A 26,343-nucleotide genomic window follows, 5' to 3' on the forward strand; every position below is an offset into this window, starting at 1 on the left:
TGAATACAACTTTAATAGCTTACAAATTTCTCAACATTTTAAAGTTGAAATGACAGAAATAGCTGAAAGTATGCAGAAGTTGTAGGCTTTGAAAGCAGACGGAGCATAAAACAGAATTTGAAGAATTCTCCATTGACTTCCATGTTAAAAAATATGCACAAAAAGTTTAATAATTTAAAAATTATAAAGGTTATAAAAAAGAAAAGTAATAGCACACATGTCCTTGAAAAGCTGCACATTTTGATACTTGAATGGTTTTTGTAGCACAAAGTAGAGAGGAAGAAGAAAGCGACCGAAAAACGTACGGAAGAATACGGAATAATAATAATAAGAAAGATTTGGATTTCAAGAGTGTGAATGCTTGAAGCATTCACACTAATTATTAGTATAGTAATATTGAGCTATATAATGTAATGCCATTGTGGCCTCATGCTAAAATGGACAATAAATCATAATTTAAGGCCTCCATTTAAAATTTTTCTCAACTATTTCTCCCAATTTTTTTTCTCTGCTAATTTGTCACTCTTGATAGTTTTCATCCCTGTTTCAGCCAAAAAATTCAGTCGTACTGTTAATATTCATTAGCAACCTATACTACCAAGTATTAAAGCATTATATAATGTTTGTTACTTAATGAAAATGATCAATAGTGAAAGTGTAATATTTGTTGATCAGATGCTCAAAAGTAGATCTGTGCTGCTGTTAGAGGGGTTTTTGTGCTCCTAAACAGTGTAAGCATAAAGCCCTTTCTCAAGTCTCTAGACTCTGCATAGGAATAGTCTTTGGCCCAAATGACCTTGAATCATTTTTTGTTGAGGTTATAAATAGATTTCCCCTGGTGTTGGATATATTTAGGAACTTAAAGTAGGTTTGATAGTGGCGCTCCTGCCTGGTCAGAGCTGTAAAGAGCCGCAACAGAGCATGACCTATTTCCACTGCTCAAGGTTGGGATGCTTTTTGTTTTGTCCTTTGTCTTTGGCCTGTGTTCATCTGGTGATCTTAGATTCTTGTTAAGAAACCATCAGTTGATTTGAACATTATCATTACAATGTTGTATAAGCCTGCACCATTAATTGAAGTAAAACTGAAATCATGATATTGCCTTTTTAATGCAAAGGCAGCGATTTAATTAAGTAAGGAATAGTCCAACAATTTTAATGCACGACGTGGAGGCAAAGAACCGTCAGACGTGTTGCGGAGCTTATACCATGATCATTTGCCAGCATTGACAACCTAAAGGTGTTATTGATATTTGCAATGCAAAATTTGACTGGAAGGGTAATAATGACTTGATGAATAATGAAAATGTTATTTTCATCAGAATCAGACACAGAGATAAAGTAGTACATATGATTACATTTATTTGAATGAATGAATTATAGCATTTATGTGAATTAGTTAGAGAGAGAGAGGGAGAGAGATATTGTACTTGCGTCTGTTCAGCTAGCTTCTCTCTATTAACAACAAAGCTATGAGTTTAATTACTTCAGAATAGCGATGTAACCCTCACTTTCAGATGCGAAACTATTTTGTTTCTGTGCTCCTGAATGTTTGCAGCGCGATCTTTGCTCTCTGTGTGCGAGTGACGTTTGTGTGTGTGTGCGTGCTCTTCAATGAAAGCGCATTAATATAGAATGGTGAATAATATGACTTGGATATACCTGTGCATTGAACAGTTTTATAGCACACCTTCCAGCCAATCAGAATCGAGTATTCAGACAGACCATGGAATAAATAAATATATGTGCTGTGTTTTTTAGTGAAGTGCAGCACTGTGTTCTTTTACACAATGAGATCATGATCCATTGTTTTCAGTGTCTCAGAGCGGCTCGGTTTGCAGTTGCTCTACACAAACTCTGTCTTTGCATTTGAGAGTTTGGTTTGCAGGGGGTACAACAAACCACCTTCCCAAACTTGCAAGCTTGATGATAACATTTGAAAATGAAAAAATGAAGACAGCCATAAATATCAGTATTGTTATTTTACAGTTCTGTGAGATCTTAAATTCTCAACTATATTTTACTGTGAAATATTACAAAAGCAATATTTCTTATTTTATTACATATTTTTTAGTAATAATAATACTTTTTATATATTATCATTATTATTATTTTATAGTCATATTTATATATAATAATTTTGGTGAAATTGTGCAGCCCTACTACTAACAAGCACTGCAAACAGCTTTTTTTTTATCATGAAAAATTGCAATCATTTTATTATGGGCAGCCAAGTCGTGCAAGTATTATTGTGCAAGTCGCTTAAAGTCAATTATGTTGTTCTTTTCTATCGCTAAGTAAAACATTAAAATGATTAAAGTCATTTGCACTGTACTAAACAAATTTACTTTGGCCTTCACTTGCTTTTCTTTCCACTTCTCCTACAGGCAACCAAGCCAGCTGTTCAGTCCCACCAACACTAATGACTCAGGACTGTCTCCAAACTGCCCCAAAGAGACAGCGGGCAGCAGAACCTCTGGCCAAGTCACTGAAGCTGTATCTCTGCATCCTGGTGGAACGGGAGCAAACTCTGAACCTCTGGTCAGTGGTCTGTCCTCCCCTGCCAGGGAACAAGAGGTCCTCAGCACTTCTGACAAACCTCGAACACCTGTCCGAAAGAGAGCCGTGTCACAGCAAACTAGTGTGGATATTAGCTCGACTACAAGCCCACCCAGAAAAGTAAGAAACTGCTTTATCATTAAATGTATCCTACAATAACCAACCACTGTAATATGTGCCATATGTAATGTTTTTCTCCTTTGTCTCTTACGTTTTTTTCAGAAAGCTGTGTCTCAGCAAACTAGTTTTGATCTGTCTGGACCACATAACCTGTCCGGAAGGGTAAAAGTCTTCACTAAATAGTTATAATGTTTTTTGTTTTTTTTTGTAAACATGTTAAGCATTAAAAAGGAAAATAAACAATCCTTGGACATTGCCATAGCTTCTAAGAAATCCAGTATTATTAAATATTAATTATTAAATAAGGATCTAGCTTTTTAGCTGTATCTTCAAGTTTGATCTCACTCTTATAGGGGGAATCCAGTACGCCCACCAGAACCCAGTCAGGTCCCTCATTGCGCAGACATGTTCGCACCATCCAGGAAGTTCGAACAACGGTCACTCGCACCATTACAGATGTCTACTATGAAGATGGCAGAGAAGTTGACCGCAAGGTTTCCCAAGTAAGATGCATTGCCTTGGTTAAAACTGAACTGACCTAGAGAAAATAATTTAGTTTCAGGCATGATTAATTTATTCCATGAGGAATAGTTTCTTATAATTCAGAGGTTACTGGGTAGTATTTGGCTGGTCATGTGATCTCAACATGACAGCACCCATGAGGCGACAAGGGACCATCGTCATAGTGAGTGCGGTTCATGGTTGCATAGCAACGACAGATGCAAACAAATTTTCTGCGGTGAACCCTGAGACCCATCATGCTCGCCACAGTAAACATAACGAATGGCGACTGTAGAACTCAAAAGCTGAATCTCACATTTTCGGGCAGACTCATCACGGAGACTCATTAATCGCCTAGACTTGTTGTTTAGCTACTGCGCTCTGTTACCAGTAGGAATGGCCTCCTAGAGCAGCAAAGCAAGTGCATTCTTGGAGTTGTTGTCTTTCATCCACATAAGCCAAAAATAAATGTTCTCAGTCTAGAAAGCTCCAAATTCAAAAATAATTTCACATTTCTTCTACATAAATGACCCATTTTAAATACACATTCATCTTTCCAGAGGTGAAGTATTCCTTTAAGGACAGATTAGCTGTTAAACAAACTTCTTTACTGTATGTTTTCTCCAAGGAGTCAGAGGAACCCGTGGTGGACCGCTGCGTCATAGATAATGACATCTCCCCATCCCGCACAGGAAGCTCAATGACATCAGGAGACCTGGCTGATGTCAGTTCACTCTCCTCAAAGGCCCCATCACACCACAGCTCCAGTGGGATAAGCAGCGGGGGCTTGGGCCCCATCAGAATGCCAGATTTCCTCATGCCCGCCAGCCGAGGGGCCAAATCTGGCCGGTAAGAAGTTGTTCTGTTTCCTTTACTAACACTCTGCGGTTAACACACCAGTCTCCGAAACGATCACACTTGTAGGGCAGTAGTTGCTTTGAATGTCTTGCATGCATGTGATCGTCACAATGTTTCCTTCAAGCATGTTCACACCTTCTTGTTATTAGACAGACACGGTATGATTTTAGTACCCCCTCGTGGCTGCTGCTCCCATACACATTTGGTTGAGGGCGTTTCAGCTGAGCGCATCCTCTCCTTGTGTGTGTTTGAACCCCAGGTGGGGCGGGCGGCAGCAGCCGAGGACACACATTGTGGTGGTGGGGTCAGAGGTGACAGATGCACGGGGGTCTCGGGTCACCACCCAGCTGAGCCCCCGTGGCCGTGCCCGGCGAGGAAGGCCTCCTTCCCGCGGCCCGCTGTCCAGGTGAGGTGCTCCTGGGTAGGCTGCCAGGGTCCAAGACACTGTTTGTACCAACAGTTAGCCACTAATGTAAAGCCTCCTTATAAAACCACTGTTTTTAATCATCTTGCATGACTTGCTCTTTTCCCCCTCAAATGTCTTAGATAGTAGTATTAACTTAGCTCTTCCTTTGTAGATAATGGACATGCGCTCGAGTTTACATATCTAATGGGTGTTGTGATACTCATGTTGTCACAAATTTCTCTTTTTATTGCTCTCTCCATCCCCTGCTAACACTGACTCTCAGAGGTGGCAGGACAGGGCAGAGAGGTGGTGCCCATGGCCAGGGTGCATCTTCTTCAGAAGAGGAGCCCTTTGCCCAAAGACATGCCCAAGCGCCGGGCAGCCCAGTAGAGCCCAGTGCTACGAGCCACTCTGATTCTCTCAACACCACATCCCCGGACAACAGCACTGGGTCCAGCAGTTTTGTTGGGTTGCGTGTGCTGGCCAAGTGGTCATCCAACTCTTATTTCTATTCTGGGAGTATCACTCGAGACCTGGGAGAGAACCATTTCCGCCTTCTATTCGATGACAACCAGGAGTGTGAAGTACAAGGAAAGGACATCTTGCTCTGCGACCCCATTCCTCTGGAGACGGAGGTCACTGCCTTGACAGAAGAGGAGTACTTCAATATCGGTAAGCAGGACTAAAAATTATGATGAACCATTACATTTATACCATTATGTATTCATATTAGAGCCCGACCGATAAAGGATTTTGAAGGCCGATACCGATACAAATATTTTGGGGTTTTAAAATCCGAAATTCCGATATATCAGCCGATATTTTTTTATTTATTTATTTTTTTAAACTGGACATGATAGTCACAAATTTTGTCATGCTTATTTGAGTTAAGAGAACTGATGGGGATGTTCTTTTAATTGTTATTCAAGCAATGACCAACTCAACGAGTGTTGCCAACACGAACGGTGTAGAGTGCCCTCTGGTGGACAAACTATACAACTCCAACACTCATGACATGGTTCAAGCGTGTTTCGTCCGTTTTTATTTTATTTTTGAAATATTCATTTATTGGCCATCATAACTGCCGATACCGATAGTTTGGAAAATGCCTAATATCGGCCGATAATATCGGTCTGCCGATATATCGGTCTGGCTCTAATTCATATACTACATTTTTATGAAATATGGGTCTAACAGTAGTTTTCAGGTACAGTATTTAAATAATCAAATGTAAAATACAGCTGCATAGTCTTCACTGTATAAATTTAATATAGATGAATCTTTATTAAAGTCAAAAGTTATTCAGTCAATAGCAGAGGTGAATATTTTTTTATTATTTTTTTGTTTCGTTTAATTGACATTAAAAACGGCAGCAGGACTATTAGGCTGCTGTCACTTTAAGACCTAATGCACAGATCCAGTACACTAATACACATGCAGTGTCTTTCTCGACGGTTTATGTACATTTGAGACACAACTAGCTCTGTTTAATCCCGAAAGACAGGCATGTAGATGAACACAATTTAGTATTTGCGCGTTTAACTGGCTTTCCGAGTGCCAGAATGTGTGGTTGAATGTTTAAATTGATGCGGCTTAAATTGATGCGGGGGGGGAGAAAAATGCATTTTCATGCATTATGAATTGCTTTAAAATCAAATCTCTGCGCTCTGATTTGTAATGGTGAAGATTCACACGTCTTCTTAATAATCTTTATTTTTGTGTGCTGCTCTGTGTCTCTGGTGATCAGGTTTAGTGAAAGGTCATAAGACTCAAGACTCTGAGTTCCTTTACTGTGTGGAGAAAGATGGTCAGAGTAAGTGGTACAGCAGAACATCTGTGATCCTCAGCATGGAGCAAGGCAGCCGCCTGAGGGAGCAGTATGGACTGGGCCCCTATGAACCATCTACACCCCAAACCATGGCATCTGATATCAGCCTTGGTGAGTCTTTAGACTGTTCTGAACACAAACATCTAAGATAGTATAATAGATAACACTTTACAATAAGGTTCATTAGTTAACTACCTTAGTTAGGGACTGTTCGTTATTTATTTAAGGGGCCACCAGAGGAGATTTGAGATCTGTAGTCAAAAAGACTTGACCCTCCCCTAGAGAGCAATATTTTTTTCTATGACCCTCCAAAAGGATTGTGAAAAAACACATGACCTTCCCCGATAATTTATTGATTACTTCTGTACTGGTTTGCGCTTGACAAAGATGTTCAGATAGCCATGATAAACGACTAAACTCCTGCTTTCTCATCTTACTAGGGCTGTAACGATAGACCAAACCTACAATTCGGTTCGTATCACGAGTTTTGATTTGAGTTTTTTTTTTTTTTTTTTTTAAATCATGTTTTCGGTGCTGATGCAGTGGTGACGCGTTTATGTAACATGCAATTTTGCGCTCAGGTTGAAAGGCATTTTGTGCATAGTAAAACATATCTGCAACATTTATCAAGTTCACTGATAATTGTGCATGCATTTATTAATCATTATGATACTAAAATCATAATAAAGTAGTATGCTTCCCTTTCAATAGTCCAAATTCACGGCCATTTTCGTCTTTCTTCTGTGGATTTCATCAGCTCCTGATTGATCAAAATTCAGATAGATTGACAAACCGGCTCATTCAACCGCACAGCGCACACACCTCACGAATTCAAGCCTACAGCTCAGATGTACTCACTAACACTGTTCTGGAAACGCAATAAGAATGGAAACTAAAATATGGTTGTATCGTACTACAGCGCACATTATATCAGCTGCAGTTCGGGCGCCTCAGTCCCAATACACTCGACGTACATTCACATCACACATCACAGGACAATGCACTTATTCACAATAACAAAAGTTCATTATTTGCTCGTGCTTTAAAGCTTGGTCGGGTAAACATTTCTTTGCCGTTCTGTTCTAATGCACTTTTTCGGGGCGGGTACTGAAGCGCGCGCGGACTGTCAAACAGTGACACGGATTTTTGTTGGGTCAGACCCATCTGACAGCGATGGCCCGGGGGCCGAGACCGAGAGAGCTACATGGAAAAAATATGCACCAAACAAGCCACTTTGAAATTTACCTGTTTTGATGAATACAAAAGTTGGGTGACCCTCCCATATAGACTAAAAAAAGTTGGATGACCCTCCCCTCATCAAAGAATAAAAAGACATGACCCTCCCCTATTTTCCTCCGGTGGACCTTTCCATAAATACCGAACGGTCCCTTAACATGAACTAAGAATGAACAATACTTCTTCAGCATTTATTAATCTTAGTAAATGTTGAAATTAATATTAACTAATACGTTATTAAAATCAAAGGTTGTATTTGTTAATATTAGTTAATGCACTGTTAACTAACATGAACAAACAATGAACAGCTCTATTTTTATTAACTAACATTAACAAAGATTAATACATACTGTAACAACTGTTTTGCTCATTGTTATTTAATACATTGACTAATGTTAACTAAAAAACCTTATTGTAAAGTGTTACCGTATAATGAAATTCTTGTAATTTACTAGCAGGACAATCTGAAAGCGCACCAGTTTTGTTTCATTTGGCGTTATTTGGGATTTGGTGTCATTTTGTCCTCAGATAACCTGGTAGAAGGAAAGCGGAGACGCAGAATGAACTCAAGTGGAGCAGGGACACCTACCCGCAGCTCCAGCCACAGCCCGAGAAACCCAGGGCCTTCTGGGAAACGAAAGCTCATCAGTGGCACAGAGGACGAAAGGACTCCTGCGAAGAGAGGACGCAGGGGGGGAGGGGCCACAGTGGGTACGATGCCCCTTGCAGACAGACTTTATTAATTCAACAATATGGAGCAAAGCATTTGTTCTATTTTAGCAGAATGTTTTATTATGTGCCTGATTTTATTGCCTAATTTGGTATTTTACTGTTATGGGTTTTTGCATCATTTTATTCATTTTAATGTCTATGAAATTATGTTGTAAAATGTATTTTTAAATGAACTCAAAACATATGAAAATGAAAAACCAAATGAGTGGCTTTTTTCCTCAGTGTTCTCGTTCTTGAATGTAACCGTCTGGTTTTACAATATAAAACGTCTGATAAACCACATGGAGATGTGATCAAATACTGCTTTTGATGTTTAATGGAGTGCAGATCTCCAGCTCTAAACGGCAACTGGTATGTGGCATAAGATGTATTTTGACTTTTGTGTTGGTGAGCACTCAGCAGGGTAGATGGGAGTGGTGTTTGTTTTTAATTCCTCACAGTTTGTTATCCGTTATGGGCTCTTTGTTAAACACCCAGTCTCAACAGTTAGGTTCAAAGTAGTGTTTTCATTGTTTCTAATTTTTTGTGTTTTCAACAGGGCAGCGTCTTGCTGCTTGTAACACATCTGGGAGTGGCGTAGACCTGCCCCCTGACCCCAATGACCTGGTGGCAACACATGGACCTCTGCCTGAAAACTCCACTCTCTTCATGGGATTTGTCTTCATGCTGACGGCATCCTCTGAAAACGACAGAGACTCCGACCACCAGACCAGCAATGAGGATGAAGGTGAGGGGTTAGACCGCATAAATAAAGACCACATGTGTTGAGGGTTCATTGTTTATAAGGCTCTGTTATTTTGCTGGTGATATAAAATTAAGCATCATACAGCATGAAGTAGTAGCTGCGTTTACATGAACCCTAATAATCCGATTGTAATCGGACTAGTAGCGCAGCCGGAATAACCACGTCAATCGAAACGAATTAGCCAAATTTCATTTGGATTGTAAAGGGTTGGTTTAAACCTTTTCTAATCTGTTCGATAGGACATGTAAACACTTGATCGGATTGGAAACCGAAACTGGAAAGTACTGCGCATGTACAATGACGTAGAAATGCCAGTATGACGTATGGCGCACGGAACGAGCTGTTGTTGTTAAATATAGTGTCATAAATGACTGTTGACATAAATGAAGTGTGAGGTGCTGCAGATGAATGTTTTCCCAGCATTCCTTGCTTCGGACTCTCATCTTGTAAGATGGGGCATTTGTTAGTTTTATTGGATTTAAGTGTCATGGCACAGAGCTTAATGTGCTATTATTGTTACTATTTTGATTTTTTAAAACAGAAAAGGATGATGTGAAATTGTATTAGTGCAGTGTCGAAGCATGTCAAAAAATTTAATCCGATTTAAAACTTGTGGAAAACGCACATATCATCCTGATTTTTATTTAGCATTCATGTTAACACTATGTTCGGATTCATCAATGAACAAGACATGTTCATGTAAACGTAGCTAATTTGCTAATAATTTTAAGGCATTGCTGAAGGCATTGCAAAAAGATTTTTTTTTTTTTGGAAAGACATTTATACTTTTATTCAGCGGGTATAAATTGATCAAAATTATAAATAATTTTATAATGTTACAAAATATTTCTATTTCAAACAAATGCTGCTCTTTTGAACTTTCTATTCATCAAAGAATCCAGAAAAAATATATATATCGCAGTTTCCATAAAAATATTAAGCAGCATAAATGTTTCTTGAGCTCCAAAGCTGCATTTTAGATAGCATTTTCATTCAGGTCAATCCTATGTTCTTAATAAGAAATCTGTTTGATGTCCACTGTGATATATTGTCCTTTTAACAGTTAATGGGTTTTCCTGTGCCCTGACTGACAGCACTAGTCAAAGCATTTGTCAGTTGCATCTTGCTCCTCCGTGTTCACAACAAATATCAATCCTTTCGATATAAAAGTCTTCTCTACTGACTGACTCCCTCATAAAGAGCATGTCTCTTTAAAGATGTCAGTCTTTGCTGCCATCTAACGGCATAATAATGTAACTTCTGTTGTTCATGGTCAGGGACTATTTTTTTTTCCAGCGGAAGAAAGGCTTTTATTGATTTTACTTCATGAAAGTTGCATTGATGCATATTTTTTGGCTTTAATATTTGTATTGTGTGGTAACTGCTTTATAAAAGCTTGTATACTCAAGGCTAGTGTTGTATCGTGAATAAATCACAGCTTTGTTTGCGTTGTGCCTACTAACTCCCTTCAGCCGTGACTTATTCACGATACAGCACAGCGTCTCGTACCTTGTTGCTTACATATATACTGTATACATGGTCCAGAACCTTTTGTTTTGTATTATTTTGTCACTTGTTAGACTGTGTGCTGAGAGCCGCATATAACAAGCTCTATACAGTGAGACAGCTGGAGGCGGGAGGAGGAATGATCCTGCTCGACTTTAATGAAGAACAGGTGAGCTCGTATATTTCAGACAACTCCTCTCTCTCCTGCAAGAGTTGCATGCTTTATGTATGTGTGTTTCCTGCATTGTCAGTGTAAAGCAGCCTATCAGAGCTTGCTGATTGCCGACCAGCACTGTCGGACCAGGAAGTACCTGCTGTGTGTGGCAGGTGGAGTTCCCTGTGTGTCTCAGATGTGGGTGAGGGACTGCTGCCAGGAGAAAAAGCTGCTCAACTACAGGAACTACCTACTTCCTGCTGGTCTGGGGCCAGAGGGATGCATTGTGGAGTGGTAAGAGCTTGTCTCGTTTGGATGAGACAGTCAGCCACTTTATTTATATAGCACAATTAAAACAACACATTTTGACCAATGTGCTTTACATAACTATACGATACTGAGAGCAATAAATCGCATAAACTGCTAGTCATTGGTTAAAAGCCATAAAACATGTTTTAAGGTTTGATTTTAAACTCATAAACTCTAGTAGCTGGTCTGATATAATTAGGCAAGCTATTCCAAAGTTAGGGAGCTACAGCAAATGCACAATCTTCTCGTTGTTTTAATCTAGACCTCAGAATTATTCTAGCTTTTAACTAGTGTATTTCAGCGTTCTTTGATACTCATTCAGGATATCCAGAGATAAGACCATTCAAGGACTTGTCTACCAGTAAGAGAATAATGCCAAGACACCTGTAACTTATTGTAAAGAGAGCACTGAAAACTAGAAATTTCTTAAAACTGAATCAAGTCAGTACTGTATTTCACACATTTCTTATTAATGTTTTTGAACTGCTCATGCATTTACTGTCACCATCCAGTAATGTAAATAAGTTAATTCCTACACGGCTGTAGACAATACTGCCCTTTGTGTATGACTAAACTGTCATGTCCTAAACGATAGGAAAAAATGTACTGAAAATCGAATCGAATTCAGACTGAACCGCTTTTTGAAAAATGGTGTTATAATTACATTTCAAACCACTACTCTTAATTAACTCTAAGCTTTAAAATCTTTTAAACACACTTAAAGGGATTATTGGACTTGTTTATTTCTCTGTATTGATCTGAATATATAATTGTATAATTTGCTTTGAGTTTGAGAAAGGCACATACATAATTTGTTGTTGAATACATTTGTTTTTTTGTTTTTTTCATGGCTGCCTTAAAGCCTGGTGCTTGAATTTTCTTTTGTGATTGTTTTCTTGTGTTCCCTGTCCTCAGGCATCCTCGTGGGAACCCTTTTAAAGCACTGAAGGTGATGCTGATTTCAGAAGATCGTGTGGATTTGTGGACCTCTTTGCTTTCCATGGGTGGTGCAGAAAAAGTTCATCACCATAAAGAAAATGAAGACATTCCTGGTGGGTAACAGTACCTTTAGCTCTTTAGCAAAATGTAGATGTAGCTTTAAAGGTACACTTTGTAACTTCTGGCACTGCATGTGTCTTGTGGAAGGAAACATTGTAGCTGGAGCTACTTTTTGTTCATGTATATGATGAGTCACGCAGGTACTGGGCTACTCGGCAGCATTTGACGTCCCGCCGGGTCTAAAATAGTCCGAATAGAAACACTTAATATAGGCGTATCATAGTGATTCAGGACAAGGTTGTTTTCGTAAACGAAAACTGAAGCCTAGGACTAAATCGATTGGTGAAAAACATTTTTGTAGACTGAAATAAAAAATGAAAAACTAAAACTAACAACAGTAACTGAAAAACTAACTGCAATAAAATACCAAATTACCAAAATAACAACAATTTGGTAATGAGCAATAAGCTCTCGTCTTGTATCGGAAAAACGCATTTTTTTCCATTGGACTGCACTACTTCATTTTAAATGTATAGTCTCGAGTCTCGTCCATGTCTTTTTTCCATCTTTCTCAGCAAAACCGCTTTCTATATATAAAATAGTTATACATAGTGCACACACATATATTATGTAAACACAAACTTTTATTTTGGAGGCGATTAATCGTTTGACAGCCATAATTAAAATAAATACAAATTAAAAATTCAAATCTATGTAAAAACATGGTTTGAAAGATGGATTCATTATATTATCATGCTTTATATTCTTCTTCATCCTTGAACCTAGAGTCTGCTCTTCTGATCATGGCATGCCATTTTGCATGAGTGCACTGTTTGGGTGCAATTTGCTAGAGTGCGCTCGACCGTGCAAAATGGCATGCCATGAACCAAAGAGCAGACTCTGCACTTCCAATGTACTCGCTCATTAAATTTTGCAGACTGATCTCATGAAGCAGCGTGTGTATGACACGCCAATTCGTATTTCCATTTTTGGCGTGCTATCAACACGCATAATCGCTTTTCAGCGTGTTTACGAACGCCGTTGACTTAACGTTATTACTGTATATAAATATATGACTTACCTCAACCCCGTCCCTAAACCTAACTGTCACTGGGGTTAATGGCATTTATGACTGTTCACTTACCATCCTAGGAAGAAAAAAAGATCGCTCCCCAGATGTAGATCTACATTTTGCTTCGTTTCGTAAGGACATTTGACTGCGTGTACTGACATGCGGAATCACTCGGACGTTAATGGCGTAGACATAAACGCGTTTATGTTTATGCAAAAGTCATGATGTCATGTTGAAATTTTGGACAAAAGCTACATAGTGTACCTTTTAAGTATGCACTAAAAAAAAAACTGGTGGCAAAGTAATCAGAAAAGCATATGGAATAACGTGATTGTCATTAACAGACATTACAAACATGAAGTTAGACCTGGCAGTGACAGCAACTGCATGTCCCTCTGAGGAACTGAAACGTGTGGCCCCGGACATGCCTGTCGTCTCTCTGGAGTGGCTGATTCAGAGCTTGATCTGTGGAAAGTGCCTCAGCTATGACAGCAATTCTGCATTCTGTCACAACCCGTCTACGTAAACCACCGTCCTCTGGTGTCTTCTCCCGTGTCTTTTAAATGTCCTCTGTTTTAGTGCATGCATTTTACTGTACATAGTTTTTATGACATAAAGAAATCGTGATTGTTCCACTTGTCGGTTTTATTTCATAACAGAGATTACAAAGCACATGGTATTTACAGATTTTAAGTGTTCAAAGAATAGTTTTACTTTTTGTAAAATGGCATAGGGTAGTTGAGAGTACGGTAAAAGCAGGACACAAGCAGTGACATTGACAGGAGCCCTATCATATTAATTTAATGTACAAATGAACAAGTATTGTATTGGGTGTGTTTTAAGATGAAATGCACCATTGTGTGAGGTTTGCCTCCGAGATCTTCAGGATCCACTTTATAGGCCAAAACTGCAGGACAACGAACAACATGTTACATTTTTGCATGAATCGGCTCACTAAAGCACTGCATCACTCATGCCTACCTTCCCAGCGTGCCTCCTGCCTGTGTATAGTATTTGTTGTAGTCCAGTCGTAACAGTAGCTGTGCCAAGTCAGAGTTTATCTGGTGGTTCCGAACGCTGGAAAGAATCTTGAAAAGCAGGAACGACTGACGACTAAATCCCTGGGAAGTAAAAGTACAGCAATATCTATCAAAGCCTATTTCTGCCACATTAAAAACATGTTTTTAAATCATTCATGTTATGACAAAGTGTTGTTTTGAAGATTTTGAAATTATTACAGATGGAAGAATTTATGGAAGCCCATTTCTGCCACAAGAAAAAAAAAAAACAACTTTAGGAAATCATAGTTGTGACAAAGTTTGTTATGACAATTTTTCTTAAAAATAAATAAATGACTATTTCACTTAGCTCAGTTTCAACACATAATTGACTGGTCATGGTTCTGACTGTCAATTTTGATTTGAGCTTTTTATCTCGATTTAGATTTATGTCTTACCAAAGCATGATTTTTTTTTTTTTTGATGTGGCAGATATTGACTTCCATAAATGCGCATACAATTCACACAAGCAAAGTTACCTTCACAAGAATATCTAGCTGGGCTGTTCCTCTTTCATCCAGAGGCCCAAGATTTTGACTGACCAGGGAACAAAAGTTGTGACAAAGGTCCAAAATTTCATTTAAACAGTGAAACACCTAGGAGAGAAATAAAATGAATATTTAACCAAAAGCAAAACACACAATCTGGGATACACAGAGAAATGTTCTGGACACTCACAGGTTTGAGCAATATGAAAGATTGTGCGAGAAGATTGCTGAGGAAATGGTCATGGGCCAATCGAATGCTCTCAAAGTCTCGTGTGGAGTTGATCTGTTGTAAGAGTTGCGAAAACTGAGACTCCAGAACGTCCACCTGAAAAACAATGCAAAATAATGATATTAAAATACAGTATATTCATTATTATTATGCTTGGTCTCAATTTGCATACTAAACAACAAACAGTATGCAAGATTAGCATGTTAAAAAATATTATTGGTGTCCAGATGGTAGACTTTCTCTGGTGAATCTGTGTGAGTGTAAAAAAAAATCTTAAAATATGTCAGTCCCATTGTTTAAGATGCACACCAATAATGTTTTTTTTTTCTTTTTTCTAAGTCACATTTATAAAATCTACTTAAATGTCCTAATTGAATGAAGCCCTAATCCTGGTTTAATCTAAACCGGGCCATGAATGTTTTATTTATATATATATACATATGATGCAATGTTGACATCTTAATAGGTCCCTATTAGTATGTATGTACACTTGGGGGAATCAGTAAAAAAATATATGTATACTTCAGCAAAGAAACATCAAATGGATCAAACTGAGAGTAAAAGACCTTCATAACGTTACAAAAGATTTCTATTTCAAATAAATGCTGTTCTTAGCAGCACAACTGTTTTCATCATTGATAATAATAAGAAATGTTTCTTGATCAGCAAATAATCATATTAGATATGATTTCTGAAGGATCTTGTGACACTGAAGTAATGATGCTGAAAATTCAGCTTTGCAGTCACAGGAATAAAATAATTTATTTGTGTATAAATTAAATGCAGCTTCAGTGAGCATAACAGATAACATATTGCAAAAACATTAAAAAAAAACGTACTATTGACCTTTAAACAGTAGCTCATGTTTTTTCACATCATCAGAAAAATACTTTTAGCAGTGTGTAGTCCGTAGCCAAAGAGATGAAGTTGTAACCTGAAGGTAATACTGAAGGTTGTCCACTAGGAAGGCCATATGGTTGCGTAGTCTCCATTTAACTGCATCCGTCTGGTTTGATTTAAGATGTTTGCGCTGCATCTGCAGGGCCCAGCAGTGCTGCAGCTCGGACTGGACACGACGCACACTCAGCAGGTAACGAAACACTACGTTATACCTGAAACGAAGCACGGGTTAACCGCTGTGGTGTTCATACAGTTGATTAATGGAATAATAATATTAAATGGCTAATATAAACCAATGGCTTACTTCTCCAACACAGCAGGAGTGAAAAGAATATGTAGGGGCCATTGAACCTTGTAAGCCAATCCCAGCGCAGCCCAGCCAGTGGGCGGAGCCTCACGAGGAGAACTCTCCTGTGGAGGAGTGGTGCCCTCTCGATTCCCAGAAGCCTCTGTGAGCATAATTATACAATTATGTAAAGTATTTAATATGCGAACACAGGGTTGGTTAGGGCTAAAAATGCTAGTCGTTAGGCAATACCTTTGCTTTCTTTCCCTTGGTAGTCTATGGTGAGATGGAGGAGGGGCAAAAGATTGTCATCATCTAGAAGCACTTTATGAGCTGCTTGCTGAAATGCCACATTGACATCTGAAACAAAAATAGCAAAATCAGAGGAATAAGAGGATGTAAGAATTTGAAGTGGGTGTTTTTCATGTGTTATAAGAAAAATGAATCATACCATGTTCAGTAACAGCAGATGGTGGGGTTTTCAGCATATGTTGAGCAAGGTCAATAAAGACTTGGTACAATTCACCTCGCCCCAACAAGTAAAAGTCCTTAATGATCTGAAACAGCAACAACTCATTCACTGTGAGAGCAAAAGTGTGCCAGCAAAAGCGGACCATCAACAAATCGCGCTGTTTACCTTAAGCTGCCCCAAAAGATCAGATTCCTCTACCATCAAAGTCCATAAGTGCTACAAGAAAAGACAAAAACAATTTTCAATACGGACAATAACTGATGTTTTGTAGAGCTATTAGTGCGGGTGAATCTCATGAAAATATGCTAATTTTTCACCTTGAAAAAAAAGTTACATTTTGGCGTTTCAGAATGTAACTGTCACATTGTACAAGTTTCTGTGAATTTTCCAGGCGTGAAATTATAATGTTAAAATTTCCTGATATTTCCACGTTTTCCGTGACTGGAGGAGCTCTGCCATTGATCTAATCATCTTTTAGATTCTCTTTACTAATACAATACACTATATTTTCTAAATTCAATTTTCAAACCATTTTGGTAACACTTTCTAATTAGGTTCCATTTGTTAACATTAGTTAACTATTAGTTAAAAAGAACAATAAAAATACTTATTGAAAGCATTTGTTAATATGTTTAATGTTAAAGGGATACTCCACTTTTTTGGAAATAGGCTCATTTTACAACTCCCTCAGAGTTAAACGTTTGAGTTTTACAATTTTCGAATCGATTCAGCCGATTTTCTACTCCAGTCAATGGGACCAGAAACTGTCTGGTTAAAGATATACTTCTAGATATTAGAAAATCGGCTGAATGGATTCGAAAACGGTAAGATCCAACAATTTAACTCTGGGGGAGTTGTAAAATGAGCCTATTTCCAAAAAAAGTGGAGTATCCCTTTAATTTCAACATTATTAAAATCGAAAGTTTTTGATTTTGATTTGAATTGTCTCATGTTAGCTCAGATCCATTATAATTAATAACAACTAACATTAACAAAGATTAAGAAATACAGTAACAAATGTATTGCTCATTGTTAGTTAATTTATGAATCCATTTGCTAACGAATAGGAACTTATCAAAACATTTTTATGTTTATTTCAAAATATGCATACAACTATTTAAGTATTTAGAAAGCATAAAGAGGCTGACTTGTTTACATCATTCACAGATCTTGAAAATAATGTCATAATGGCTTAAAAATGAGCTTCACTCATCTTGTGAAATATAACCCAGAGATGTTATAGACATGTTTCACATTTTGGGATTCAGCTTTAAAAAACTATTTAGTTACTGTACCAACCTCAGCAACTGTGCTCCGAATGCCATCCACAAGATTCTCAAAGTCCACCAGACTAAAGAGAGGCTGCTGTTTGAGTCTGTGGAGCTCTGCTGCAAACATGTCCTCCTGATGCTTCAGTATAGACCCTGAGCAACCACACGAGGGCAGCGTTATGAAACAAAACCATCACGAACACACCTGAACAACAAACCCAAAATGCTCATTCACTCACCAGCTCGCGATGGACTCTGGTTGTGATTTTCAAACATTTGCACAGACTCTCCAACAAAGAGGATCTTTTCAGCTACCCGAACAGGGATGTATGAGGGAAGCATCTCCACACGCAAGGAGAACTGCTGCAGAGAAGGTGCAAGCATGTTCTCTTCCTCAATCAGCCTCTACAGAGGGAAAGTAACCAACAGAAAATGTATTAATTGTTATAATAAATCACAATCAGTAAAAAAAATGCTAAATTTATATTCATGTACAAGCCGAAAGAGTTTGGCTGGTTTGTAATAACACCATTCAGCTGCCAACCTTTTGCTATTGATGGCTGTTTAAAGGCGGCTGTGTTTTTTGATTAGGTTTAAAAACAACAACAACAACATAAAAATAGCAAATATTTCATCACATTATAGTAGATATTTTGCCAGGGAGCATCTATTTCATAAGTGTGAAGATAAAACTCTTTACATTCGATTATCATGAAAACAAATCTCAGAGAACGGTTGACTAGGTACCGATGTTTTATTAGACCAAAGGTTCGTTTTGCACCGGAGTTCTCCCTTAACTATTGGGTGCTTACGTGGCAGACGCAAATGCAAGTTTCCGACTCACATCAGATTTATTTGAATATTTATGAATGAGGCCTGAAAACGATCTGAGAATATCGGAATCCATGTGCTTTTTTTCCTGCTTACACATTCGTGGTGGGTCACATCCAATCTGTATTGGATCACTTGAACCATGTAGTGTAAATGCATCCTTAGTCTCTCACCAAATCCTGCAGCTCACGGAGCTGTTTTCCACTCAGCCCTCCGATACCCAGGTCCTCCTCCTCTTCCTCCTGTGCAGCTGTGGCTCCGCCAGCACTGGGACCCTGCTTGACAAAGAACTCCTCACTCTGATCCAGTAGCAACCCGTGCAGCATCCACGCAGCCAGCTGCTTATACATCACGCCATGGCACACTGCAAGAATCCTGGGAAACAGACACTACCATTAGAGCAGTAAAAATAGAATTATGTGTCTTACGTTCGAGCATTAGGGGCTTTTAGTAGGGTTTTTGAGAGCTCACTTCTCTAAGGCCGTCCTGACAGGAGGCAGTCCTCCACAGCTGTGCTTGTACACGGTTTCTAGGATCTGGCAGCCATGAATCTGTTGAAACAAGAAGAAAGTTTCAGAAGGTTCTTATTTCCAACCATGCACTCTTCTAATCATTTACCGCAAACAGGTGGCATCCATCTAGTTACCAACCTTCTGAGACTTGATGGTCTCCACAACAACCATCACAGATGGGAAGAGAAGCTGAAACTGAATAAACTGCAAGTTAGACATATAGTCATTGTCCGTATTGAAAATATGGGACTTGGTTGAATTTAGTTTAAATCCATTTGTTTAATTATGTAATGAATTAAACCACTGTATGTAGGGTTTGGGTTTGGGGTCTGGTAAAAATTTTAAAAATCTTTTATGCTCACAAAAGCTACCACTCACTTTTATTAAATCAAAAATACAATAAAAATAGTTATCTTGTGAAACGTTTTTTGTTGGCAAAGCTTAATTTCAAGCAGCCATTACTCATTGATGATGGAAACCATGATACATTTCTTTCTAGGATTTATTTTAAACAGATATTTTTTTTGTGTGTAACTTTATAACCTAAACGTTTTTACAGTCACTTTTGATTCATTTAATGCATCCTTGCTGAATAAAACTATTAATTGCCTTAAATACATACAACTATAGAAAAAAAAAATCTTACTGACCCCAAACTTTTGACAGTTCCACATATTTCAGTGGATCAGGTGTTCAGGTAAAAAGTCAAGTTTTCTCTTTACCTGTTCCAGCATGTAGTTTACATGAGAAATAGAGAGGTGTGGATCACCAAGAAACTGTAAGAAAAAAAAGTAAATCGTTTAATATTATCTGCAAATATGGATCAAAAAGCTCTATAATGACTCTCCAAATGTACAACCTCTTTTTCAAGGTCCAGTAAAGCCTGTCGATAGGGCTGAAGCATTGAGTTCAGTCCAGTGCAGAACGCACGCAGATAAATGCCGTGAAGCCCAGACTGACTCGGCTGGCTGGAGTAGTGCTCCTGTGAGACATGGAGAAGGAGTCACACTTCTGCCTCGATCTGATCATGTCCTTGACACACAATGAAAGCTTGAAGATTATGATCTGATTACCTGTTGGTGGACATGACCTGTGTGTTGCTCTATGAATTCTGTGAAGCGCACATAGTCAGTGCCCATTTTACAGAGCCGATTGAGGACACTGGTTTCACTGGGGTGGAGGAATGGAAGGTCCTGGGACACCTGTGATCAACAACACTTGATGCATCTTATTTTATACTGGAATTCAAACAAATTATTGCTTTTTTACATGGTATTTCTTTAAGTACTTCAGAATACCATGATATTACCATGTCTGGGGCATGTATGCAACATGGTATGGATTATTCTGTATACCAAGTCATATGTAAATGCAATGCAACTTTAAGGGATATTTTTTATAAATGCATTTATAAATGTGATACAAAAACTATTGACATGTTAGTTAAAAATATATTTTCCTGTTTCCGTACAGCCATGATGCAAATGCTTAATTCTGTATTGAGACATTACATACGTCAATGACAGAATACGGCATAAAATACCTGCAATCCATTCCGTTTATTCCAAGTGAATATGGTCCCAGGATATCCACTGAGAGCCAGAAGCAACTCATGGATCATTTTACCGACGCTGCTAGTCAGACAGCGTAATAAAAACACAGGTAATACTTTCTCATCATTATTTTGCACCGCCAAAACCCCGTCGCACGTTGATGACGTAAATCTCGAAAGCGACAGGGGAAGTGCTCAGACAGCTGCACTACAGTCACATTTAACTTAATTTTACTACATGCAGCTAATGAGGTCTTGTCTGCGGATAATATAGTTCGAGGTAAATCTTGTTTATGTTCTCTTAACGATCTGTTGCAGTTGTTTAGTGTGTTTTGCCGTTTCATTATTGTAACGTTACATACTGATTGGCCCTAGCGACTGCTTGGACTCATGTACGTTAATATTGGAGTCATTAAATCAACACAGGATGAGCAAAGTGGTCATTTACATGCATACTAAAATGTTTTGGTAATTGTATCGTGATAGCCTGCTAAAAAATAATCTTTGCGATATTGTATGAAGAAAGCAAGCCTTAAACTATAGTGAACCAGTGTACCTAAAATCAGTGTACTGATGTTTATGTATGAGCTGTTCTCTCTGTCTGCAGATTTCCTATCTTGCCAACCACTGATGAACTGTTTGTTTGTTTGTTTGTCTGTCACTGGGAAACATGCCTAGAATTACAGCCGTCCTCTGGGCCTGAACCTGTGTTTGGGACACTTGCCATTTATGAACTTCTCAAAGTAACTTTTGATTGTTTTACATGTTTTCAGTGATGGCGGCGGGGACAGGAGCAGATATCGTGTCTGAGTTCCTCGGTCAGAATCCACACCTCGTGAACTGGGTGGAATCTTTAAGAGGATATTGTGAGACAAATAAACAATGGCATGCGAGGAGAGAGTTTGTCCTGCGCAACATGGAGGCTTTTCCTACAATCAAACCTGGGACCCCAAGTCCTACTTTAGACAGACTACTGTCTCTGTCTATGGTTTGGGCCAACCACGTGTTTTTGGGCTGTCGGTAATTGTCATTTTATCATGGACTTTCTTCATTTGTTGTTGTTTTCATGAACGTAAAAGGCATTTCGTATAATATCAGTTCTAAATGGGTCAGTGACATGTATATAATTTTCGCAGATCTATACATTTATTCTGAAATATACTACCCAAAAGTTTGGATTTATTTATTCATTTATTTAAATTAATACTAATATATAGCAAAGATGCTTTAAAAATGTTAAAAAAGTGACAGTGTAAAGACCTTTTATAATGGTATGAGAGAAATGTATATTCATTAAAGAATTTCATGTTTTTTCACAAAAATATGAAGCAGCACAACCGTTTTCAACATTGATAATAATAAGAAATAAGTAATGGCTACTGCATTATATAATGGCTACAATTAAACTTTGTCATCACAGGAATACATTACATTTTAGAATCTATTAACTATATTATTTTAAATTGTAATATTTCATAATATTTTTTTAAGACTGATTTTATTGATCAAGTAAATTCAGCCTTGTTTTCCGACCCTAGACTTCTGAACGGTAATGCGTACATAAAATGGCTTTAAATAAATCTCTTCTGTGATTACAATATTTTACATTTTCTATGAATTTTCATGTTTTTTGGGGAGAAATAAAGTCGAAAATGTGAATGTTATAGAACTGTCCTGATATTAAAATGAAGAATAAAAGAATGAAATTCTTGAAAGGAAAACATAGTTTGGCATAATTTTTATTATGATCTAAAATAAATTATCTATAGAGCATTTTTGTTATTAGTAATATTAATATTTGAAAAACGCTTACCAAATGAAAGTCACGTCACACTTCTAATACATTTCTAATATTGTCAGATGATTTTTGATTCTTGATTTTTTTTTTTTTTTAAATAAAGATTCCTTTTTTATTGAGAGCACTCTTATGTCGTTGACTTTAATGCAGATATCCACAGCCTGTAATGGACAAAATAAATGAGATGGCGGAAGGAATCACTGTGATTGAGGCCCCTGAGCGACGGACTAGAGATGAAATCATGGGAAAAAATAAAAGACCTGCAGTTTCAGGTAAATGGACAATCTATAATGTGTGTCATTTAAATAAATACATTGCTTAATGGGGAGCCAATACTATCAGTTAAAAATTAGACTCCTAATATAAAGTGGGGCCATAATTTTTAACTGATTGGATTGGATAAAGTTCAATCCAATCCAATCAGTTAAAAATTATGGCCCCACTTTATATTAGGAGTCTTTAACTACTGTACTGTACTAATATTTAAATGAATCATTTCATATAATGCACTTATTCTGTACATGCATGTTTTTGTTTTTTTTTACATTTTATATGCAAAAAAATACCTGCATGTATTTACAGCTATAATAATTTTTTGTAATTACATCTATATATATGCTTACACTGTTGACCCTTCTCTTACACTTAACTGCCCGTACCACCAAACCTGTCCCTGACCTTACACGTATCCCACCTCAGTTGCAGCAAAAGGTGTTTTGCAAGCATAATAAATACATTGTACCCATTTTTGTATGTAAGGATAGTAGTTAAGGGCACATAATATAGTGTGACCCAAATTATAAATACCTTGGCATAGTGCTAGACCATGAGCTTAAATGGGACATGCTAACGAGTTACAAGTATGAAGACACGACAGAGTATTCTTAAAGAAATTGCCTTCAAATCTTCAAATTAAAATCTCCACAACAAAGTTTTATGGAGCTTCTTTAAAAAGTGTCATGAAATTCAGTGTTGTTTGTTGGTATGGTTATGCTTCCAAAGTACAGAAGAAATCAGTAAGGAAAGTTGTAATAATGGCAAGTAATTTGTTAGGGAATACATCACATAGCCATGAAAAAAGGCAAACAATATTGTGAGTGATAAGAGGCATCCTCTGGCCTTTTTAGTGTTATTATTTTTTGTATGCCAATTTATGATGCCTGTGAACATTGCTGAAAAGACACTTTCCCTACGGGGACAAATAAAAACTAATGTACACTACTGTTCAAAGTCTCTTATGCTCACCAAGACTTCATTTGCATAACCAAAAATACAATAAAAACAGTCATATTGTGAAATATTATTGCAATTTTAAATAACATTTTTCTATTGTAATATATTTTAAAATGTCATTTATTTCTATGATGGCAAAGCTGAATTTTCAGCATCATTACTGCAGTTATAATCCTTCAGAAATCATTCTAATATGATGATTTGCTGCTCAAGAAACATTTCTTCTTATATCAATGTTGAAAACCGTTGTGCTGATTTTTTGATGAATGTGTCATTTCTGATTAAAAATTGTTAGGTAATATAATGCTCACTGTATACAGTAATGAACTATTTATCATAATTTGCAAACTGTTGATTAAGTTTATAGTTGATTATTAGCTGATAAACTGTAGTTCCATTACTTTATCCTAAATGGTGTATTTTAACAACGTGATCTAATGAGTATTTTGTATGCATTTCATAATGACAACATTGTTATTTACTTTTTTTTATGTTTAGCTTTGGGGATAGGCTTAAAGGGATATTCCACCCAAAAATTGTTGTTGTTGCAAACCTATTTGAGTTTCTTTCTTCTCCTGAACACAAATGAAGATATTTTGAAGAATGAATTGAACTTTGGCACAATTGACTTCCATAGTATTTTTTTTTTCTACTATGGAAGTCAATGGTGCCAAACAACTGTTTGGTTCCAATCATTCTTCAAAATATCTTCATTTGTGTTCAGCAGAATAAAGAAACTCATACAGGTTTGCAACAACTTGAGGGTGAGTAAATGATGACAGAATTTTCATTTTTGGGTGAACAATCCCTTTAATGTATTTGTAAAACATTTGAAGGAACGCTGAATATGAATCCAATTCATGTCCAATAAAGTTTAGTTCACAGCACTTTTCCGATTTTCAGTGACCTAATCTAAAGTTGGAAATACTGGTTAATAAGTTGTTAATAGAGCATTATCTAACTCTTTAAAAGTGAATTCAACAATAACACTTCGTTAATTACACTGACAATGCATGAAGAACTCACTATTTTATACAGTCTATTAATGTATTAACTATTAGTTTACTATTGATTTCTTTATTACTGACCACGTTTGAACAGTAGTATAATAGCTGAGCTTTCCCCCCTGTATTTTGCAGAATTGGATGCTGATTACCAGGGTAAGAAGGCTAAACCTAATGATCCAGACGTTAAAGCTCATGCAAAGAGTACTCTGAAATCAGGCCCTCCACCGGGGGCGCCCGCAGAACACCAGCCCTTTTTTAATCGACTCTACAAGGCGGTTGCTTGGAAGCTCGTGTCTGCTGGTGGCTTTGGTCCCAACCTGGAACACTACGAAATCTTGCGCAGTTGTGTGGAGTCATGCAAGGCCAGTCTTAGCTGTGTGTTTGTACCTCTCAAAGACATCCCTGACCTGCCAATGGGACGTACCCAAAAAGAAGGCCAGGTGTGTGAACTGCGCTGCTGCACCGTCTACATGGGTACGGGCTACGGGCGCGATGAGTGTGCCGCCAAGGCAATGGCCTCCAAGGAAGCACTCAAAGTTTTTCAAGGGCAAAAAGTGACAGTGAAAATTTGCCGCCGCAGGTTCCGAGGACGGGACGTTGACGATGTGGTTCTGCTGGATGAACAGTCCAGGAGCCAGGTCTTCCCTCCAGCTCTCAGCTATCCCTTTCAGGAAGGCCAGTAGAGCTCTATTCTGCTCAGTGATTTAGTCGGGGCAGCCGTGGAGACGTCCCAAAGATTTTCAGTTATGACCATTCTGAATGGCACTAAGGAGAAGGACTGAGTTATTTAGTTGTGTGAAAAAGGGATCTTAAAAAACAAGTGCTGGTCAGTTTTGTGGCTTGTAAAAGGGTTGCTCTGTTGCTTTAGAGTCTTGTTTATGGTTGTGAAGTTAATGGTTTAGATCTTCATTTCTGCAGTTGTAGTTCTATGAAAAATGTTGGCAGTTAAAAAAGTGCCTATTTTAATTAGTATAAATGTCAATAACTTTTGTTTTATTTATTTCTGAAACATGACATTGAGAATATACAGTTGACAGTGATTGGATTTTTTCCTGGTCCAATATTCAAAATAACAAATATAGTTAATAAAACAATAAAAATACAGTAAAAAATATTATTGTTAGCTTGATACCTAGATTTTACGCCACTCTGATTTTTTTTCTATATTTTCCCCTCGTTTCACATATATTCGTATATATGAAACATTTCTACCACTGTGACAGAGAATGGTAATGTTGCTGTTGTTGTGGACCTTTGGGCAGATTTTTTGAATGTCAAATAAAAACCGCCACCTGTGTCATGATGATTGTTGTGGCAGAGTTATCACTGAAGTGTAAGTGTTTGGTTTAATGTAAAGTTTACTTGAGGTTTACCTGGGGTTCATATGTTGTTTCTATCCCTCTGTTTTTGTTTTGTTTTGTTGCGACATTTTAAAAATAAACATTCTTAAGGTTTTGTGTTAATTACACCAGATTTATTTGTACTGTTTTGATAATTATTCTAAGTTACCTAAAAGTGTCTAGACATCAGAGACCGGAAGCCGTAGAGATCTCAGACTTGATGGGGTGTTTCCAAATATATATATAGTATATACTGTGTGTGTGTGTGTGTGTGAGAGAGAGAGAGAGAGACGGGCTGTCAAACGATTAATCGCGATTAATTGCATCCATATAAAAGTTTGT

At 37.6% G+C, this 26,343-nt stretch overlaps 3 protein-coding genes across 9 annotated transcripts in view; 2 read left to right on the forward strand and 1 right to left on the reverse strand.

The window, feature by feature from the left end:
• The window catches only part of tp53bp1 (tumor protein p53 binding protein, 1), a 32,384-nt gene extending 18,728 nt beyond the window's left edge, over positions 1–13,656 (forward strand). For 4 of the 6 annotated variants that reach the window (XM_039654322.2, XM_039654324.2, XM_039654323.2 and 1 more), the window contains 13 exons: positions 2,387–2,678; positions 2,781–2,840; positions 3,032–3,181; positions 3,808–4,028; positions 4,297–4,443; positions 4,727–5,115; positions 6,191–6,382; positions 8,036–8,218; positions 8,778–8,966; positions 10,565–10,659; positions 10,742–10,938; positions 11,869–12,005; positions 13,369–13,656. In XM_039654322.2, coding sequence (XP_039510256.2) covers positions 2,387–2,678; positions 2,781–2,840; positions 3,032–3,181; positions 3,808–4,028; positions 4,297–4,443; positions 4,727–5,115; positions 6,191–6,382; positions 8,036–8,218; positions 8,778–8,966; positions 10,565–10,659; positions 10,742–10,938; positions 11,869–12,005; positions 13,369–13,550 — 2,434 coding nt within the window. In that variant the 3' untranslated portion in view covers positions 13,551–13,656. The remainder of the gene's footprint in view (positions 1–2,386; positions 2,679–2,780; positions 2,841–3,031; positions 3,182–3,807; positions 4,029–4,296; positions 4,444–4,726; positions 5,116–6,190; positions 6,383–8,035; positions 8,219–8,777; positions 8,967–10,564; positions 10,660–10,741; positions 10,939–11,868; positions 12,006–13,368) is intronic. The other 2 variants (XM_039654325.2, XM_039654327.2) reach the window with 1 other exon arrangement.
• On the reverse strand, positions 13,650–20,799 carry tubgcp4 (tubulin gamma complex component 4). Of its 2 annotated transcripts, XM_039654328.2 has the most exons (18): positions 20,615–20,799; positions 20,145–20,273; positions 19,931–20,053; positions 19,794–19,847; positions 19,210–19,266; positions 19,031–19,110; positions 18,733–18,934; positions 17,968–18,133; positions 17,757–17,881; positions 16,623–16,673; positions 16,437–16,542; positions 16,238–16,345; positions 16,004–16,148; positions 15,734–15,911; positions 14,761–14,895; positions 14,562–14,678; positions 14,006–14,145; positions 13,650–13,931 (listed from the first exon to the last, which is right to left on the reverse strand). In XM_039654328.2, exons 1-18 carry the CDS (start codon positions 20,690–20,692, stop codon positions 13,919–13,921), a joined length of 2,007 nt encoding a protein of 668 aa, XP_039510262.1. In that variant the 5' UTR covers positions 20,693–20,799; the 3' UTR covers positions 13,650–13,918. The 2 variants fall into 2 exon arrangements, with proteins under 2 accessions (XP_039510262.1, XP_088985199.1); XM_089129073.1 differs by lacking the exon at positions 13,650–13,931 and having other exon boundaries at positions 13,975–14,145.
• Positions 20,762–25,448, forward strand: cdkn2aip (CDKN2A interacting protein). Its single transcript, XM_039654330.2, has 4 exons — positions 20,762–20,903; positions 21,397–21,643; positions 22,572–22,693; positions 24,794–25,448. Exons 2-4 carry the CDS (start codon positions 21,399–21,401, stop codon positions 25,342–25,344), a joined length of 918 nt encoding a protein of 305 aa, XP_039510264.1. The 5' UTR covers positions 20,762–20,903; positions 21,397–21,398; the 3' UTR covers positions 25,345–25,448.
• The last annotated feature ends 895 nt before the right edge of the window (positions 25,449–26,343 follow it).

This window comes from Pimephales promelas, chromosome 1 (assembly GCF_988280905.1).
Source record: "Pimephales promelas chromosome 1, fPimPro1.hap1.1, whole genome shotgun sequence".
Lineage (NCBI taxonomy): Eukaryota > Metazoa > Chordata > Actinopteri > Cypriniformes > Leuciscidae > Pimephales > Pimephales promelas.